The sequence below is a fragment of the Solanum lycopersicum genome, chromosome 5, assembly GCF_036512215.1.
Source record: "Solanum lycopersicum chromosome 5, SLM_r2.1".
Lineage (NCBI taxonomy): Eukaryota > Viridiplantae > Streptophyta > Magnoliopsida > Solanales > Solanaceae > Solanum > Solanum lycopersicum.
The window spans coordinates 65,067,518-65,088,281 of record NC_090804.1 but is presented as its reverse complement, the minus strand read 5'-3'; the positions used below and the strand labels follow the sequence as shown (position 1 = coordinate 65,088,281).

Here is a 20,764-nt window from a genome sequence, read left to right as displayed (position 1 = left end):
CCCCGCAAAGTTGAAGTGTCTTTTTTTTAAAAACAGATCTTACTTTGATAGGATAATTATGTATTTCCTCTAAAAAGAATAACTATTGAAAGCATCTAAGTAATAAATCGACCCTTAAATAGAAGTTCTCCTAATCAAATTTTTCTAAGTTTTCAATAGCACATTAAAAACAACAATAGTTTATCTACCTCTAAGTAAATAAAGGTATGGAGCAAACTCGAGCTTCTCTGGGAGTCATTATATCAATACAATAAGTGTCAAGGACAAGTACAATATATTTACATAGCTACGCTAATTCATTATATTTTAGATTACGATTTTAATTGCAATATTATTATAAATATATATATATATATATATAAATATAGCTATTTGTGGGAGTAGTTTATTTATTAATTAGAGTATTATTATTATTAAGAAGTAGTCTCAATAGGATACTCCCAAATTGTGCTTTGTGAATCTACAAAGCACTAAAAACCAAATCCAACATCTGCCAAAAATTTGTTCAAGAAAACGCGCACGTCACACCGCGCTCACGTTAGAAAAACTTAAACAAAACGTAAAGAAAAGTCAATTGGCGCACGTTAGATAGTACGGCTTTACTTCTTCGCTAAATTAGAAATCGCAGACGATCGGAAAGAGAAGAAATACAGAAACTCGTGGTCGCCGTCACGATCACTTCCTTCTGATCGTCTCCGATCACTTTTCCGACCAGTTCATACCAATTCTGATTCATTATACAGAATCTGTATTAGAAAAACGTAAAAATGTGGGTGTTTTATCTGATCTCATTGCCTTTAACCCTAGGCATGGTGATTTGGACTCTAAAGTACTTTTCTGGTCCAGAAGTGCCTCGTTACGTGTTCTTTACAGTTGGTTATACCTGGTTTTGCTCTATCTCCATTATTATCCTTGTGCCTGCCGATATTTGGACGGTACATTTCTATCATTCTTCTTCAATATGTCATTTTAGTTCAAATTTATAATTTTTGCTCTCCTGAGATAATACATTGTTTTAAAAATTTATAATGTTTTGCTGACCTCAAACCAGTTATATTGGAAGACTAGAATATCTCGAAATTCATGTGGAATTGGCGAATGAATTAGATTACAATAAAAGCTACTGAATTACCTGGGAGATACGGATTAGTTGGGATTGGATACTATTTGTCTTAAAAGATGAATTTTGAGTATTAGAATGAAGTAGGTCCAACAGGTGGAGTACTAGAATGAAGTAGGTCCAACAGGTGGTGGAGGAGGGGGGGGGGGGGTTATGTATGTGGAACAGCTAGTCCTTTCAAGTCACTGAGGGTTATGATGAATGTTCTTTCTAATCAAGTGTTTTGCATACAGTTTTAATTCTAATCTTTAATCAGTAATTTAAGGAATAACCTTGAGTCATTGTGGTTCATTTTAGAAGACATTTTTTTACATTTGTTGATGGTGACTGAACAAGTTTGTTCATGAAACTAGAACTAGTTGTGTGTCTAATGTGATCCCGGTTGTCTGGTGTCCTGCGTTAGCCGGGGTTTGAAAGAATATATTTGACCACCTTCTAGTGTATGGATTTTCTGTGAATTTATCAACGTAAGGAATTTTATGAAGTGAAGCTCATAAAAAGTATATGATGTTTACTTATGCGAATTTTTGGTCTTTTTATTCAGACAATAGTTGGGAGTGATAATGGAGGCATATCATTCTTTTGGAGCTGGTCATACTGGAGTACATTCCTACTCACATGGTAATCTGTTCGCTTCTGGATGTTGATCTGCTGAGCTAGAAAATGCTTAAACTTTTTGTGCCATTTCATATATGTTCACAAATGCTCTTTATTTCAGTCTGTGTGGACAATTGATTATCTACACTACCAGTTATTGCAATATAGCCGTCTCTAACTTATGTGTTGATTGACTGACTACAATCACATACTGTAATCTTGCCAAACAATGTTAATAGAGTAGGTTGTCTAAAATGAAATTTGAATTACATAGAACGATATCGCCTCACTTAACCTTTTGTATTGTTCTTTGTTACAGAGTGCTGTGTTAATATTTGTTTCTTAGGTAGGCAACATTCTCTTTCACTATTAGCTGGCTGATTCCATCTCAAATATTATATTTGCCAGTTTTCTCTTGGGAGTGATCTTCGTTTTGTCATTTCTATGACTCTGTTTCCTAACACACATCTATTTATTTTGTCGAATAGGCTCGTTGTTCCCCTCATTCAAGGTTTTGAAGATGCTGGAGACTTTACACTTGTAGAGCGATTGAAGACTAGCATACACGCCAACTTGGTCTTCTATGCCATCTTGGGGCTAGTCGGTCTTCTTGGACTTATTCTCCTCATTACTATGCGGAAAAGTTGGTGCGTTCTTTTTCTATTAAAATTTTAATAGTTAATCATAGACATGGGTTCCTTCACCAAAGATCTCTTTTGAGCTGCACTCAATTTAGATATTTGGATTGAATGAAAGAACTTGGCCTCTTGTTCATTGACCAAACTTAGATCGGATTGATCTAGCAATCGACTGCAGTTCCAACTGCATGAACACTATTTCTGGGGTGGCGAGTATCATCATTGTTTTCAGAAGTTCTATTCCGATGGAAAGGGGTCCATATTTAGCTTATCTGTTCAGTGCTTAACATATGACATAGTCTTAATTAGTTGTTGAGACTTGAGATTGTACAATTCACTTGGAAAATTATAGAATACAACTGTAAAACTTGTTTCTGGTTGCTAAATTAAAATTTATTTTCCTTAACATATGATAGTCTTAAATCTTAATTAGTTCTTGTCACAAAGTTGTAACCAGTTTACCCAAAGGAACCTGAATTTCTGTCTCCAAGAAGTTTCCTCATACTTTGTTATCCTTTCAATGTCCATGATCACATATGCTTTTTGCACCAATTCTGGATTCTGTCTCTGAGAATTTTTCTCGTGCTTTTCATTCCAAGAAGTTTTTCCAGTGCCTCCTCTCTATGTTGCCAAAGATGTGCGCATTCCATTCAATCAGCTTTCTTTTTAACATTTCCTGGTCAGTTTGAAATCCGTTCTCCTTGTTACTTCAAAATCATTCCATTAACTTCGTACCTCATTTATAATACCTTCATATTCCACCCACATATTTTCAAATTTAAAGTATGTAATACTACTCTACCACTGCCCAGAATACAACATTACAGGGCTATGGTCCAACACTACTTTTGGAAACAAACATTGTTTATTTATCTGAAGTTTTCGTCAAGGTAGTCGAGAATAAGAACTTACCTATCTTTTATGCTATGTGTGACTTGCCTCTTGACCATGTAAATTCTCCCCCATTCCACTTTCAAATCTTGAATTAAAAAATTTGCCATACTCCTTGACAATCTGTAATTGTTGCTTCTTTCATGTGTGTATCTTGTCACATTGAAGTGATCACACATAACACAAATCCTTCCCTATTTCTTTTATTCCTGCTAGTTTATCCATATCTCCTTCCTCCTTTTCTTGTTATCTGGTGCATGGACTCTTTCTATTTTTTTGAAATCAATTCCTCTTCTTCTTCTTTTTTTGATGAAGGAATTCCTTTAAGTTGCCAATTGTATTTTGTATGTATTTTTTCAAACAAGCATGGAACAGAATATTGTCCCTCAAGAGAATCCACCCTTTCCTAGTTCCTTTTACCCTATTAGACTACTATTCCATGTCTAACACGGCACACGTCTAAAGTCTCATATTCCGCTCATCTACATTGCATGGATTTGTCTCAGCCCTCTATCCTGCCATCTAGACTTCTTAGTTTCTTGTACAACAAACAAATCAGTCTTCCATTTTACAATAAAGAATTTAACAGTCCTAGGTTTGGAAAAGTCTTTTACATGTCTTATGTTCTAACTTAACGTTTTCATCTTTGTCGCAAATTTTCACTACTCTGTGTCCTATCTTCGTTCTTCCTGTCCTATTTGAGTAGTTGATGAGGAGGAGCTCCATATCTTCAGTTATTTATTCCCTTTCGAGTTTTGAGTCTGTTTGATAGTGAAATTAGATACCTCCAGGTTTCAGCCCTTTTCTTTTTCATCTCAACAAGTGGTCTAGGATTTGTTCCTCGAAGCCAGTGCAGTTTGCTCCCAGCACTTTCTCACTCTAATCCATTTTCTTCTAACCCAAATTGAAGTTTTCTTTTCTTTCGTCGCTTTACCATTTCTTGAATGAAGTTGTTGTTCTTAGTCCTGACTGTAGTAGTACATTGATTTATGTGCACTGTTTTCTTTATTGAGGCTTCATTTGAATGAAGTAATAAAGAGAATGAATGTTACGAGAATAGAGGAGTAGCAACTTAAATTGATGTGTTTAGGGAGACACGAAAAAGTAGGGTCACAGGAAGTGGAAGTAAAAGGAGACACGGGCTGTTTATCCAATACTTATTACTCTCTCCAAACTAGACGTAATGGCTTTGTTCTTCATTGGCTTTATCATAGCTTATCATCTCCTCACATCAATTTTTGAACATATAGATTTCAAATTGTATAGACTGTTGCTTAATTTTTTGACCGATTAGAGACTGAATCTTATCAGCGTGTTGAAGAAGCAACTCAACCATTGTATCTTCTGTATTATGATTATTTTAGTAGATGATTTCCTGTGCCCATATTTTCAATGGCAGGGATGGTAATGCACTGGGTTTTGCGATGGCATGCTCAAATACTTTTGGACTTGTGACTGGTGCTTTTCTTCTTGGTTTTGGTATGAGCGAAATTCCAAAGAGCATGTGGAAAAATGCCGATTGGACTACTCGTCAGAAGGTTCTTTCTCATAAAATTGCAAAAATGGCTGTGAAGCTTGATGATGCCCATCAAGAATTATCAAATGCTATTGTGGTAAGTCTTGCTTAGATTTTGGAATTTAGTTCAGAATATACTTGCTAGTTGCTACCTTGTTCTGTGGATTTGCGGTTATTTCTGTACTTGGGTCAGCTTGCATTTGACATGTAGTTGAGATTGCCCGTTATTTGAATAATGTTTCACAGAATGCCAAAGAATTTGCAAATTTTTATTGTAAAAGATTTTTGTTTTACTCTTATGTGTACCCAGTAAGTTATTTTTTGCTCATTTGAATATTCGATGGGAGTAGGAAATAAATTACATCAGTCTAATTGGTTCTCTTCACCTGCACTTATGAGTTACTGGCCATGGTGAACTTAATCAGGTTGCTCAGGCTACATCAAAGCAGATGTCCAAGCGTGATCCTTTGAGGCGTTATATGGATGTTATTGATAATATGTTAGTTCAAATGGTATTGCTCCTTTTCCATTTCCTCTGACCTATACCACTTCTCCTCTTTCTTTTCTAAATACATGCGTGATATTTCATTTCATTTACAGTTCAGGGAGGATCCATCTTTCAAACCACAAGGGGGTCAGTTGGGAGAAGATGACATGGATTATGATACAGATGATAAATCAATGGCAAAGCTTAGGCGTAATCTTCGTATAGCTCGAGAGGAGTACTATAGATACAAAAGGTAAAACCAATCCGCATGTCAAGTTGCTACTCCCGATGCACCAACTTTATCATGCCTTCTTACACTAGTTTTCCATGTGAACCTATTCTTCTAAACTATTTATTCAGCAGGAAAAGATGTCCACACAGTGAAATTTTTTATCCACCATTTCAAGAGTAGCGTCAGATCCAGGTCTCCTTATTCCTTAAATATTTGTAGAATGCCAATTAACCAGGTCACATATCCTTCTCAAGAAAATAATAATACTCTACCTGGTAACGTAGACTGTTGAAAAGCACAGGACCCTTTTTGATGATATCTTTTAGTTCCTACTATACCAAGCGTCTGTTACCTGCGCCTATTAGTACCAGATTTAAAATGGTCTTCTGTTTTTATAGTTTTTTGGAGTTCACAATGCCTGCCCCATTAGTACAGGTGTTTGTGGGAAGCTGTTCTTTTGTCACGATTTTCACCTTTGTACTGTTTGTTTACAGATATTTCTGTCTAACATCTTATACATCATGACCAAAAGATGGATACTGTTCTTTAAGCTCCTGAATGAAGCTAGAATTATACTTTTGATGCTCATGACCAACCACTTTGTCCTGGTTATTTATGCCCTTCACTGGCTCCTATTACATAATGTTGAGGTCTCATTATCTTCTCCAGGGGACAACTGATAACTTTATCTTCTAACATGCAGTGAGTATTTGACATATGTAACAGAGGCTCTTGAACTGGAGGATACTATAAAGAATTATGAGCAGCGCAATGCAACTGGTTGGTATGTGTTATTATTCTACTGAATTCTGGTAGTTGTTCTATACTTAATTATTATTTTTTAAATGAAAAGTTGTTCTATAATGATCTGCCACTTCTGTTTTAACAACCTGCTTTTTCTCTGATCCCCAATAGAAACCAGGAAAATATTCAGGCGAGAGTCTCAACCTAAATCTCTTTTTTATGTCTGAAGTACAAAGGAGATGCATTTAGAAACTGTAGTATACAAAATTTTCAATATTGTTATGAAAAGTGACATGGAGCAATGGGTTTTGTCATGAGTAAAACAGTGCGACTTGGAAGAAGCGCACGCTTTGGATAATGAGGTGTACAGCAGCAGGGAGCGATCACTTTTTTTGAAACAAGATTGGAAAAAAAGAAAAAAAAAAGAGAAAACTTCTCTTCTTTTACTATTTCTGTTTATCTGCTACTTTCGATTTGCTTTCGTTCATTTCACTATGAGTTTTCTTCTTCTGGTGAGCAAATCATCCTCTTCTGCTAGCTTTCAACCGAGACAGCTTTTTGTTGTTGTTGTTGGCATGCAAGTCCTATTCTTTTGCTACTTCTTCTTAGCCGTGCTTCTCCAAAGTTTCTTTTGTAGGAAGATCTACACCTAGTAATTGGTGCAATTGCTAAAGCAATTAGGGATAATTTGTAAATATCCCCCAAAGTACTCTTTTTTCAGTTATGACCTTAAATTATGCGGGTACCCCCAGAACTCGTTTGAAGTGGGCATTGGAAGCCCCTTTTAGCACAACTGGCATGGAGAGTGTGTTCCACACTATAGTGTGTGAGCTTGAAAGGAAGTTTAAAATTTATTTCTTTACAGCATTTCTGCCATTAATTTTTTTTTTAAAAATTGTTTCTTTTTCATTCTTTTTTGATCTGGTTTGCACTTTCTGCACCACCGCTGTTTCTGTAACCACAGTAGCCATCATCACTGACCCTCGTCCTTCTCTCCCATTCACACCGCCAATCTTCCGCTACCACTACTCAACCATTGAAACCAAACACAAAGGTAAAGAAAAAAGACTTTTTTTGTGAGGGTGGGGGTTGAAATGTTAATACAGCAGATAGGATGTGGACTTTCTCAGATTGATGAAAGAATCCGGGGGCAGGGGCAGTGGAGTTAAAAACATTTTAAGAATAAAAAATGTTAAATGAACTATGATTTGTTAGTCGTGAACTTCACTTCTCGTTTATAAAAGTGGTTGAACCACACCAATTAGCCTCAAAGTCACTGGCCATGGAGAGGAGTCTCGAAGTCAAAAAGATGACACAAGTTTTTATCTGCATCAGTTGTTAATTGTGAAATTCACTTCACTGATTTTCTAGACAAACTATATTGGATTTCTAAAGACAGGATTTAAAAAGGAGGGACCTGTTTGATAAGGGGAAAGTCTATTGCCGTGAATGAATTTCTTTTGGCATTTTCTAGAATTTTTTTGTTTTTGCGTTTATTACTCTCTTTTCTTTTCCCTATTCTTCTGCTTCAGTTACCTTATTCTTTTGAGTCCTTTTAACATTTTTGCGCAGGAGTTTGAAACTCCCAACTATATGCAGTAATTTGATCTAAATCTAGTCCTTTGCTGCTAGATTTTTACGCCAGTGTCAAAATTTATGCAGGAAATTTGTTTCAACCTTGAGATCTGAAAGGGCTGGAACATTGGGTTCCTTCTTTGACACAACAGGTATTTTCCAAGGGTCATATAGTCTAGTTTATATATCTGATGCAAATGAATTCAAAACAGGAGCATAATCACTTATAGCATTCCAAATCAACGCTGGATAACTATATTGAGCTTTTGATGATGGCATCATATACTATAATTGGATTTTCTTTCTGGTTGTGTTTCTCTGGATGAAGTAGACAATGTTTTACCAAGAGAACCTGTTGAGGAGGAGAGCAAAAGACATCCGAGTCCCTTTGCGGGTCAGATAATAATAAACACTGAGAAAAATGTTGGTTATAGAGGTTATAGACTCAAGCATTTCGCCAAGCTCTAAGGAATAGGTTTCAATGTTGATATATGTCATCTTTCATGATTTCAGAACTTCTCATCTGTTCTAGTAAGCTTGAGGTTCAATTCAGGACTCCATGAATCCAACAACACATAGAGGGGGAAGATTTCCATTGTTGCATTGTTTCTTTAGTGACCGAGAAATCCCTGAAGGCACTTGTGGTTGGATTGTAACTCGGTGGATAATGAACCCCTCTCTCTTCCCTTCACTTAAATACCAGATATTTGCGAATGAAGGTCACCAAAGAAAAAAATACACTGGGTTTTTGCTAGCGGCAGGGCTCAACTGTGACACATAACATGTTGTACAAATAGATCTAAGTCTTGGGGCCAACAAGATTGCTTGTTAATCAAGATAAATTCTTTGAACTATTACCAAGAACTGGTCTTACAAAGTTGGTGGGAAACTGGGAGTGCGTTATCCCAAACGGAGTAAATTGGTTCTAAGTATGCTATAAAAGACTAGGAGGTGATTTCAGTGTGTTTCGCCATGACAACTAAATATGCAATTATACTCCAGTTAATAGAGTACTAATTAGTAAATAGGAGTGATGGTTCATGGTATAGCTTTTTATTTGATCATTGCTCTTTTGTCAAAGTTATCAGGATTTAGGACAATATGATTAATGACGTCCTTAGGTTTGGATACATCTAACTCACATGTAAAGAAGTATCCAGACTAGTGTAATCAAAAGCAAAAAGTGCAAAAAAAGCTCTAGGTCCATTGGGGCTTTAAGCGCAAAGCACAAATAAAGTATGGACTTGAAAAAAATCTTAAAGGGAGAAAAAAGTACAGATATGTATGTTTAGTCCAAGACTAATCATTATATGTATGAATGACAAATATATGAACAAAAAATTGATTTATTTTTTTACGATAAAGTGAAATATCAATTGTTTAGTGTCGGAAGAGGCTCATTTGCAAGGAAAAGTGCCTTAAACCTTGTTTAAGACACTGAAGAGCACATTGAGCGAGGTGAAGCGCTTAACACGTTTTGAGCCTTGCTTCTGGCCTTAAGCGCGCCTTTGACAATATTGATCCAGACACATGCCTTGTGAAGTGTGTCGATTATAAACAACTACTTTCCTGAATCCAAGGTGTTGGCTATCCAACTAAATTTTCTGGCATCTTAGTGGGTTGTTTATTCTCTAGTTCATAGCTGGCTATATGTACTCGAGTATCTTATTTTTTGATGCATTAGATTTGTCATATAAGATCTGCTTGTATTTGGTTTCTCCACTTTTGGAATAAAAGTTGACATTCTTTTCCAGAATTAATCTGGCGATGTGTCCTGAGGAAGCAATTGGAGAAAGTCTCAGCTGTAATTCTTGGTTGCATGTCTGTTGCTATTCTATTAGCAGAAGCAACTCTTTTGCCAAGGGGAGTCGATTTGTCTCTGTTTTCCATTCTAATAAAGTCTGTTGGAGATCAAGAGGTTCTTGTTCAGGTATTTCCACATGATTTTGCTTTTGTATGGAAGTTCTCACTTGGCTTACCTCTCCTGTGTGGCTTGCGAGTTATCGCACGGGAGCAGGGTTTATGTTGCACGCACCCCCCATTAAAAAAAAACTTACACCCATTGCTTTGGAGCTGAACCTAGATGCATGTTTTCTTTTGTCATTCCTTTGTTTAGTACCAAATTTGTTTCATGGGACTTGGATATCACCTTTTGTGTCATGATTCTTCAGATTTTTGAGTGAATTTTGTCAATGTTCTATGCTTTTGTACCTGTTTGTCTTTTTATTCATGCTGAACGATAAATACAATCTTCAGGTTTCAAACCAATCTGTCCTTATTTTGCAGGTGTTTGCTTTTCTGCCACTTATGTATATGTGTGTCTGCACTTACTATTCGCTGTTCAAAGCTGGAATGTATATGTTTTACTCATTGACACCGAGACAAACAAGTTCTGTGAGCTTGTTAATGATTTGCTCGTAAGTTCGTAATCTTCTTGCAGTGAAAGCAATTTGGTCTCCTGTATTAATTTAGTGTTTCCTCAATGTTTCTGCCAGGATGATTGCCCGTTATGCACCTCCAATTTCGTACAATTTCCTTAACCTTATCAGTCTCGGCGAAAACAAGAAAACCATTTTTGAGAAGGTGAGTTTATGACCAACCTCAGTTTTATTATCTATGAAAACTGATGGTGAACAATTCTTGAAGAAGAAAACTGCAGTCTCGCTGTGTCTTTTGTTGAGTCCGCATGCATTCTTCACTTCTCCGATCTCTTTATTTTGGTGGTCTAGAATAATATCTAAATGATGCTTATTGATACTAAGACTGTTTCCCATTTAGCTGACGCCTGATTAATGCTGGTTGTAACAATGTGAATACCCGAAAAGACCCATTTCTACTTTACCACAATTGCATAGTGTTCTCCTTCATCTCTACTTCACCACAATTGTATAGTCTTCTCCTTTGAGTTTCATCAAGATGGTATCGTGCAAACCTTCTGAATCTCACCTATTAACAATAATGCAAAGAAAAGGTATAAAAGAGAAAGTGTAGTTGAGTTGTAAATATTCTAAAAGAGTCGAACTAAGTGAAGGGACTTCATTCTGGGAAGGTAAAGGATTTTGAGAGTGTTTGGATTGGCTTAAAAGCCTGGTCGAACCAGCTTAAAAGCATATTTAGCTTGTTTTGCTGTTTGGCTAATAACTGGAGTGCTTAAAGGTCAAGTGCTTTTAAGCCAAAATAACTAAAAACAAGCCAAAAGCCACACGTTGGTCTACCCAACTTATTGCTTTTTGGATTAAAAGGACGCGAGGTTTGACCAAACATTTTAGACAACTTTTTTACATCTCTAAAATGTCCTTCCATCTCCTCTCCCTTTCTTCTTTTGTTGATGTTGTCGAACCTTTGTCTATCAGATTTTTCTGCCTGCCGACTGTTTCATGTAGGAGCATGATGTTGCTTGTGATTGACAATCTTAAAATTAACCTAACTTCAATCACCCTTGGACTATATGAATCATTTCACAAGTGTATTCCTACTGTTTGTCCATATTGTGTCCTCAAATTAAATTAATTAAGAATAGATTGCCCCCACTATTTTGTTTTCAAACTAGATACTTGAAAAAATATTTTAAATCAGAACTGAGATCAAAACTGTGGAGGAAGTTCATATTTTACTTGCAAACTTGAATCAAAATATCATTTATTCTGTGTTATTTCAATAAATAATCTATGTTAAATAATGTAATACAATCAATTTTAGATTGAAACACAAATAACTTTGTGTTTGAGCATTTAAATTTTAAAATATTGCAATAATAAGCTCATTTTTAGTTTTAAAATTTTTAAGGGTAGTTCAGTCATTTTACCAGCTTTAACACTTCTGACCAAGCACATCACCTGCTTATTTTCATTTCAAGTGTTTTATCCATACATATAACTTATTCATAAATTCAGCTCCAGCACTTAAAAAAGTGCATTTCAGTGCTTAAAAGCTACTTCAATTCAGCCAATCCAAACGGGGTTTTTGTCCTTGCTAGAGACAGTATGGTGGGGATATTCTCTCCCAGATGGTATTCTTTCGTCAAACATCTGTATGGGGTTTGATTTGTCAATAAACATCTGCATTTATTCTTTAGGCATTCCTTGACACATGATCTCCTTATTAAGTCATAATGCTTTATTTTTTATTGCAGCGAATGGGAACTGTTGACAAGGCTGTTCCTTTCTTTGGTCAAGGATTCAACAAAATTTATCCACTTATTATGGTTTTATATACGTTGCTAGTGGCAAGCAATTTCTTTGATTGGATAATCAGATTTTTTGGGAACTGGAAGATATTTAGATTTCAGTCAGAGACAGATGATATGGATGGTTTTGATCCATCAGGGTTACTGATCTTGCAGAAAGGTAGAAGGTCACTGAAATATCATTTTTCTCTGTTGCTTTTCTTTTGTCTTTTTTGGAATGCAAGCTTGTTGGTCCACTGAGCGGCTGGAACTGGGTCGTATCGTTTTAATGTTTTAATCATCTGGATATTGTAGTGTTAGTGTTGATATGGAAGTAACACCTTCTGCTTTGCTATTCAGTTGCAGTAGTTGTTTCACCAGTGAACTGAGTATGTTACCAATTTTGATGCACCTATCCTTAATCTTTGCAGAACGAAGCTGGCTCGAACAAGGACGCAAACTTGGTGAACATGTTTTGCCATTAGCAAGGAATTTCAACAATATGACAGTGGATCTGGAGTCTGATGGCAATACTATAGTATGTGATCTACCTTTAAGCTATATTTGGATATTGAGTAGCTCAAAAGTATGCATCTAGAAATTTTTACATGGAAAGGGAGAGAGGTGATATTTCCTTTCATACATAAGTTGAATGGAAATGAAGGTTTTTGAATAGATGACAGGGTCGCACCTAAGGGTGTGTGTCAATGAAGTGGGTTAAGAACCATGGGGTCTCAGGTTCAAATATCAGCAGAGACAAAAACACTGGGTGCTTTCTTCCCCATTTGTCCTAGCTTGGTTGACAAAGTTACCTGGTCCTCGTTGTTGGTGGGAGGTGACATGTATCCAGTGGAATTAGTCAAGGTGCGCGCAAGCTGGCCCAGACACCACGATTATAAATTAAAAAAAAAGAGACGTCTGTTTTCAGCTTTCATTCATAATCTCATTAACTTCAGCAGGAACTTAATTGGAATAAATTCTCTCTGAAGGGAAACCCTTAAATTGCTTTCCCCCATATATTTCCTGCTTCCTAAATGCAGAAAAAGCAACAATGTTATCGTTGTATCACTTCCTTTTCCTTTTTTGTGTCGACCTACCTCTCATTTGTTTCTTTCCTCGAGTGTTCATCACAGGGGCCGATTTAGTGTCGAAGTTATAGTTCATGGCTTTGGCAGGTTCAAGCCTTGTATATGTTAAATAAGTATACATAATGTATTTCCAACCCAGTAAATCCAATAGGTTATGATATAATTTTGAAAACTCGAACTCATTAAGTTCAATCGTGGATCCGCCTCTGGTTCATCAAATATCTTTTAGGTTTATCAGTTAGTTCTGTTTTTCCAGTGTTGAATTAAACTGGTTTTTGGGATTCTCATGAGCATGTAAATTTTATTTTCTTTGCATGTAAAATTTGTTCTAATCAGCAATGTCTGTTACCATGTATTTTCAAGTTATCTAGTCATATCTCATTAACTTTCATGCTTCAGCCTAGTTACATTCACTTAAATGTTTCAGCATACAAATGATTTTGAATCAAAGGCACTCATGGAATCAAGAAAGGACCGAGGGAGTTCGTCAAGACCTTTGAAAGATGAGGCCCGTCGGTATTCAGGGAGCAAGGAAGCCATTAGCAGCAAATATGCTGCCTTGAGGGAACAGGGCAAGCTACCATCTCATGTGAAGCCAATGGAGGAGGATATAGGCTCTACTAAGGTCTCTTTACTTGATTCTGCCAGCTCTCAATCTGGCGGTGCAGTAGCAGCTCCATCAGGTTTGGCTGGTAGATGGGCATCAATGAAATCAGGTTTCCAGAATTTCAAAACAAACATTGAAGCAAAAAGGTTAATTCCACTACGCCAAGTTGGTGAATTTGTTCCTTTACGTCAAACTCAGGATACAAACGTTTCTCGTGCCTCCTCATCCGTATCTCTTGATGAGATATTCCAGAAATTAAAACGGCCTGCTATGGAGAGTGAAAATTACGGTGATGATGACGATCATGAGAGAAGGCCCAGGAGGTGATACTGTAAATTGCTTTCTATTAGAATGGAATATACTTGTCGATAACTGTAGAAATCAGGAAGAAAAGAGCCAAGGTGTACAGGTCTCTGAAAAAGTATCAGCTGTGTTTACTCATTCTTCACAGCTGACCTTCGGTGTAGTTGAAGGGCAGTGTATGCAAAGATAAGGGCCAAGCAACTGGTCAGGAAGTTATGGCAGAAGTTTAGGTCATAGGAAAGCTGAAATACAAACTCAATCCACATTGATGAAGAGAAATCCTGTAGGTCAGTGAATTCGGTTTATATAAGTCGATTCTTGTATAACTCATGTACTGCTAATTTTTATGTCGGGGTGCCGATTACATAATCCATTAGAATGATTATAAAAAATTTTGGTCTGTCACATTGATTACTGATTGAAAAGGTAAGATATAAAATCCATGGATTCTTCCTAAAGCATGAAAATACCTGCTTTGAATTTCAGTCACAGCTTGATGAGGTTTTGTAAAAACTTTTTATAGAGGACATATCCGATGAGAATTATATGATGTGAAGTTCTTTTTCTATACTTATGTGCATTATTGAATTTAGTGGATGAAAGTCAACGAGATAACGGTAAGGTCTATGTACGCTCTACCCTGTTGTATTGTTGTAGTGGATGAAGTCCACAAAATTTGGGTTACATTCAAAATTATGCATTGCATTTATTTGCCAGAAATCAGACTTTTCTTAGAGAATTTTGGCCAACTTTTCAGGTCCGAAAAGGTGTTTGTTGAGTATTACTACTTTGAGTTATAATTGTTCTCGTTTCAATTTATTTTCCCAACTATTTTAGTACTTGTTTAATCTAAAATATGAATGTGATAATGCATATCATTTGATTTTGACGGTACATACAAGAATATAATTTCTGCACGTAAGGTTTCTCGATTTTGTTTTGATTATGGTGGAGCTAGTTGGGGTTGATGGATTCAGACGAACCCATTAGTTTTTTTTTAAGACTCTGTATTTGTAGTAGAAAATCAAAATAACTATATATATATGTATATGTATATTAACCTGTGGATCTTCTAACAAAATTGATTGACAGTTGATAAGAAATAAGTGGTGAAAATGCTTTTTATGCTTAAGTTGTGGGTTTGAACTCCACTATTAAAAAGGAAGCATGTTCCGTAATTTTTTTTTTCTTCTATCCTAAAATTTAGAAGCTACAAACTTTTAATTCTGATTTTCTCTCTGAACTTTTACCAAAAATATACTTGGTGTGTGTTTTCTAATATGAAAATATTTTTTAATTTTTCATATTTGATAAGTCAAAAGTAAAGTATACTCTATAAAGATAGACACCATTGAATTTTGAAAACACACCATTAACAAAATATGCAGAAAAAACATTGAATTTGACTTCTCCCTCGATCTGATTTTCAGATATGTCATATTGCAACAATATAAAACAACAATCCAACACTAAATGCATTAAAAAGGTACTTGCTTTGATGATATGACTAAAGAAACTAAACCTTTTTCTGCTTCTTTTCTTTTACCTTTTTAAAAAAACAAGTTCTACACCTTGCAAATGATCCACCAGTTAAAGATAAATTATTTATTACTGCTAGATAATATTAATATGTTGTTATGTTAGAGAATTTCTTTAGAAGAAATTTTCAATTGCTTCCACATTATCTTATACGAGTTTTCAAAATATTAATTGTACTGTCTCGTTTGATGTTGCTTGAGCTCTTCAAAAATGTGAATGGACCATCCAGATTCCTTAGATATTGTCTCACTTACTATCTGTTTGAAAGCAACAAAAATCGATTTTTCACTATGTATAGTATGAGAATACTTTCTCTTTTCACAAATTCAAGTGATTAACATTATATACCTTTTTGTAATAGTTAAGTTTAGATAAACATGTTTGATAGTAATATCCCCAAATTTAAAAATTTATACCCAAATCATGACCGAAAGAAGATTTATAATAGTTTACTTAAATTTATCCTTATTTGTATTCTTCATGCATACTATCAAACAAACTTTAGAAATTTTATAATAGTTTCACTTGAGATTGTTTTCTTATACATGCACACACATCTTCTTAGTGATTAGATAGTATAGGAAAAGTATTGTTTATTTGTGAAATTCGATTATTTGATTAACTGCCTCTTAATGAAAATTCTCTTTGCATCAATGCAAGTTCTATGAAACTAAGGTGCGTGATAATATGCCTAAAATAACTAAAGTAAATTTTGTTTATTTTTTCGTACTGGAGTGTCATGACTTAGCACATCATTCAATAACCCAAGAATTATTTACTTTACGTGACAACATTAGTGAGCAATATATTGTTACGATAAAGAATATGGCTTTTTGAAATAAATTGTCATTTTCTTTCATGTATATTTCATTCACTTGATATAGTTGCAGATGCTTATAGTTTATGCATCTTCACCTATCCCCTACCTTAAAATGAAAAATGTTGGGCCCGTGATAAGCACGTGCCATGTCCTCTTGTATATATATAGTGTAATGATCCAGAAAATTATTCTTAGAAATTATCATAAAAATTTACCATTTTATCCCTCTCTATAGTTGTTTTGAATCATTTTTGATTTGCCGGGAAAGTTAATTTGAAAAATTTTAAACTATTCAATAGCTACAATTATTTAAGGGCAACTTTCACATGTAGCAAATGAAAAATTCATATTTGTATGCTGTAGCAGAGTTTGTATTATTGCGCTCCATAGCATACATAGAAGCTGTATAATTCGCTATACATATAGCGTCGAAGCAAATTGTATTAAACGAAGTGTATAAAATAAGAAAGAGAAAGATACTTGGGCAGAGAACTGTATAAAAACGAAGTGTATAAAATGAATTGTATTATTATAAGTGTATAAAACGATTATATACAATTTGAATTTGTATAAAATGAGAAAGAGAGAAAGAGAGAAAGAGAGAAGAGACTTGACAAGGAATATACAATTGGATCAAATTGTATAAAACGAGAAAGAGAGAAATTAGATACAATTTGAAAATTGTATAAAACGAGAAAGAGAGAAAGACAAAAGAAACTGGGCAGGGGGGGAGTATTTTTATTGTATAATTATAAGTGTATCGGACGAAAATATATGTACTTGCATGTGTATATACAATTTTCTCACGCTTTATACAAACAGAAACACAATTTATACATTTCGCTTCTGTTTGTATAAGTGAGAAAGGCGAGGGTGGTGAGCGAGATTTGGGAGAGTGGCGAGCAAGATCTGGAAGAGGGGAACAAAAATATATGTATTTATACAATTTTCTCTGCTTTATACACTTAGAAACAATTTTTATACACGTATGCTTGTATAAAAAGTGAGGAAGCGAGCGAGAGATTGGAGGAGAGTGGCGAACGAGATATTTGGGAGAGAGGCGCCTGACAAATTTTTGCATACGTTTGCTATGAAGCACAATTAAATCAAACCCTAGCTACTCCATTTATTTTAGGTTATTAATTTGCTATTATATATAATTTTCTCATTATTTAATCAACCAAAATTTATTATATAATTTATTTATTTAGTTGGATTAATGGGCCGACTCTATAATTAAAAGAGTATCTAACTTGATCCGGGTGCTAAATCAGGTTAGCATATTAGCATTAATAACAATTTAATATATGAAATTTTGCATATGGAGTGAAAAGTCATGTTATTTTTGTCATTTTAATGGAATTGGCAATTGTTAAAAGAAGTTGAATTCGTATAATATTCTTAAGAGATGTAATTTTGATTGATCAATTTTTAGCCAAATTATTGGACTTGTCTAAATGTCATGCCATATTGGCTATTGCTATTAAAAAAAAAAAAAGAGACACTAATCCTACAACTAATCTTTGCAAATTTTAGATTAACCTCCTTTTGATATAGTGCACTTGCAAATAATAACCCTAAATTCCAAAATCATCACTAAGTACAAATTAAGTACTTACCTAACTCATCACCTAGCCTTATTAAAAGAGTTTTTAGCTCAAACGACAATAATTTTTATATAATCAGATCATTTAGGTATAAAAGTCAATTATATATAACCTTTTATAGCAAGTATGTAAATAGAATAATAGATATGTCATAAATCGACGATAATATCAAACTTGTCACACTTGGTACAAATTTATCAAGTATATCAAAATCTTTTACACTGACAACATATATCTAAGTTAAATCTTTTATGATCAATATACAAGAACCCTTTTGGATCTTTTACCCGTTGACTTTATTAGCTTTGACCAAAACCCTTCTTTCTTCTTTTGCTCATTCAATACTCCACATGATCTTGCAACAAAAGTTATGGATCTACTCTTCTTCAAACCTCCTCCGGCACCGGTCCCAATGAAAGAAAAGGGCCCCACAACATCGGAATTGATCCGACGATGTCCACGTGGAGAACCACAAGTGGTAGAAGATTTAGAGGAAGATGATGAAGAAGTTGCCATTATTGTTGTTGTTGAATTAGTAGAAAGCTTAATGAGTCTTTCCCTAAGGCAACAAGAACAAACTCCATGATTTTGCTTATGATCTTGATGCTTCTTGCATATAACTTGTGGTTCAATAAAAATCATTTTTGATTGGTTAAAATTATAAGATATAGTATTGGACTAGCAAATGACTAATGAACAAATTGCATGTGAGGGGTATATAAAGATATGAAATATATATATGTGTGCGTGTGAGTGAGTGGATGTTAGGGGAAAGTACTAGTCAAGTAGAACGTGTGTCTATCGAAAGTCGATTATTGAGTTCTGAATAAATTATTTATGCCCCGCACCCTTTAATTCTTTTCGAGGAAAAGTCATGAAGAAAGTGTGTGAAAATAGGAATTTGTGAGTTGTTTTTAGGAAGAATAATTAAGATGTATGGGACAATGTGGGGCACGACGTTACCGACTTTTCTACTCATTTTATCACTTAAAATTAATAGTTACATCTTTGTGAATTATTTTTTTTTTTTTGAGTAAATTGCTCTTTTATAATATCTCAAAAATTATATTAGATAAATTCAATACATCTAAATATATCGAGGTCGGCTTATAAAAAAAAACTGCGAGTGATATTTTCTTGAAATATCGCACTTGCTACATCAAAGAGAGATTGAGAGAGGATCAATAGAATTCGATCTCCGATTTCCTTTCAAGATATCATTGTTACAACAATTTAATCACTCCTAAATGAATGTCTCCAATAATACAATGATATAATCCGACTATAGTTATCGCTAATCGAAACATAAATGAAGAAATAAATAAAAAGGATAACATTTTTCAATTTTTTTTTCTTTTATCAAACTTTTGGTCTAATGGAGGTCATTAATGATGTTGGTGGGACCTTAATAATATTAGGTTTGAGATTAAGAGTTAAAAGACAAGATTTTTATAAACAAAGTTCAATTATATATTTTTCCTTTTACTTTATGTTAGTGGTCGGTTAGACCTTAAAGTATTAGTTGGGGTGTTCATAGTTTGGTTTAAATCAGTTATTAATTAAAATTAAAATTAAATCAATTCGAGCCGGTTTTTAAGTTTCTTAAATCAAATCAAACAAAAAATAATAATTATTGATTTTGGTTCAATTTGGTTAAATTTTTCTGGTTTTTTCGATTTGAAAATAATAAAAATTTTAAAGACGTATGTATCTCGATATACATGACACCTACTATAGAGAAATCTAATGTGAGTTCAATTAAGCAATACAAGAGTTATTATCACACGAATAAAGTGATTCAATTGAGAAAAGTGTGACTATCTTATGTGAGGGAGGGTAGATATAGACTAAAGTAATGGATTTTGATAAACTTGGACTTAGGATTGTAATAGTTGAGCTAAAATTTAAATGTTGGGCTTGAGAAAATGGTAAAGTTAAAGACTCAAGTTAATAAAAAATTAACAAAATATTTATATTTTATCTATGAATAATATATATCTAATTTCTCGATTCAATTTAATTATTTTTACGGTTGTTTTTTAGTAAAATCAAAACTAAACCAAATAACATCAACTTTAAAATTTAAAATTAAATATAACCAGACCGAACCAATTACCAAATTTTTTCATCAATTTAATTCACATTGCGATTCGATTTGATTTTTAACTATAACCATGACCCCTTCAATCGATCCCTCAAAGGTCCATATGACATGAGTCTAACTTTATTATTACAGATGTTGAACTTCAACTAATGTATGTTCTAAAAATTATAAATTAAAAAATAAGAATTATTCAAATATATATTCTAAAATTATAAATTAAAAAATAAAAATTATTCTATAAAGAGTTCTTTCCATTTATTCATGAATATTAGTTAATTTGACAAATTTGTCTGTTTCTTTTGGAAGAATTATATAACATTGTGTGCACGTGAGATTGTCTTGTTAACAAACGACCAAAATATTTTTAGTTTTTTCATTCATACGATTCCTTATGTTTTTTATTTAAATCATTGTATGCATGAAATAATGAGATTGTTGCCTTTAGCTAGGAAGCTTCTCTTAGAGATTTTTTTATTTTTTTTTTCATTTTAAAAATTATTTTGGAATGAAAATGATTTAATCATTCCAATGCACATTTGCTCCCTCTTCTGGTGGACAATAAACATTCTTGAATTTTAATATATATTCATGAATCACGCACTTATATGAATAATGTTATTAAGTTAAAAAAAAAATTAAATTGAATCGCGTAATTTAAAACTATTAAATCATATACTCTATTTGTTTACTTTTACTTTTGAATTACTATATATATACTAAGAATATATGAT

The 20,764-nt window shown here is 34.0% G+C and overlaps 1 protein-coding gene across 2 annotated transcripts; it reads left to right on the top strand.

Moving 5' to 3' along the window:
* The first annotated feature begins 146 nt into the window (after positions 1 to 146).
* LOC101256880 (uncharacterized) lies at positions 147 to 14,531 on the top strand. Of its 2 annotated transcripts, none has more exons than XM_004239974.3 (14): positions 147 to 935; positions 1,665 to 1,741; positions 2,206 to 2,364; positions 4,646 to 4,859; positions 5,188 to 5,274; positions 5,363 to 5,502; positions 6,185 to 6,265; positions 7,888 to 7,952; positions 9,555 to 9,730; positions 10,087 to 10,217; positions 10,296 to 10,383; positions 11,933 to 12,146; positions 12,397 to 12,503; positions 13,481 to 14,531. In XM_004239974.3, exons 1-14 carry the CDS (start codon positions 768 to 770, stop codon positions 13,985 to 13,987), a joined length of 2,214 nt encoding a protein of 737 aa, XP_004240022.2. In that variant the 5' UTR covers positions 147 to 767; the 3' UTR covers positions 13,988 to 14,531. The 2 variants fall into 2 exon arrangements, with proteins under 2 accessions (XP_004240022.2, XP_025887020.2); XM_026031235.2 differs by having other exon boundaries at positions 420 to 935; positions 12,397 to 12,507.
* The last annotated feature ends 6,233 nt before the right edge of the window (positions 14,532 to 20,764 follow it).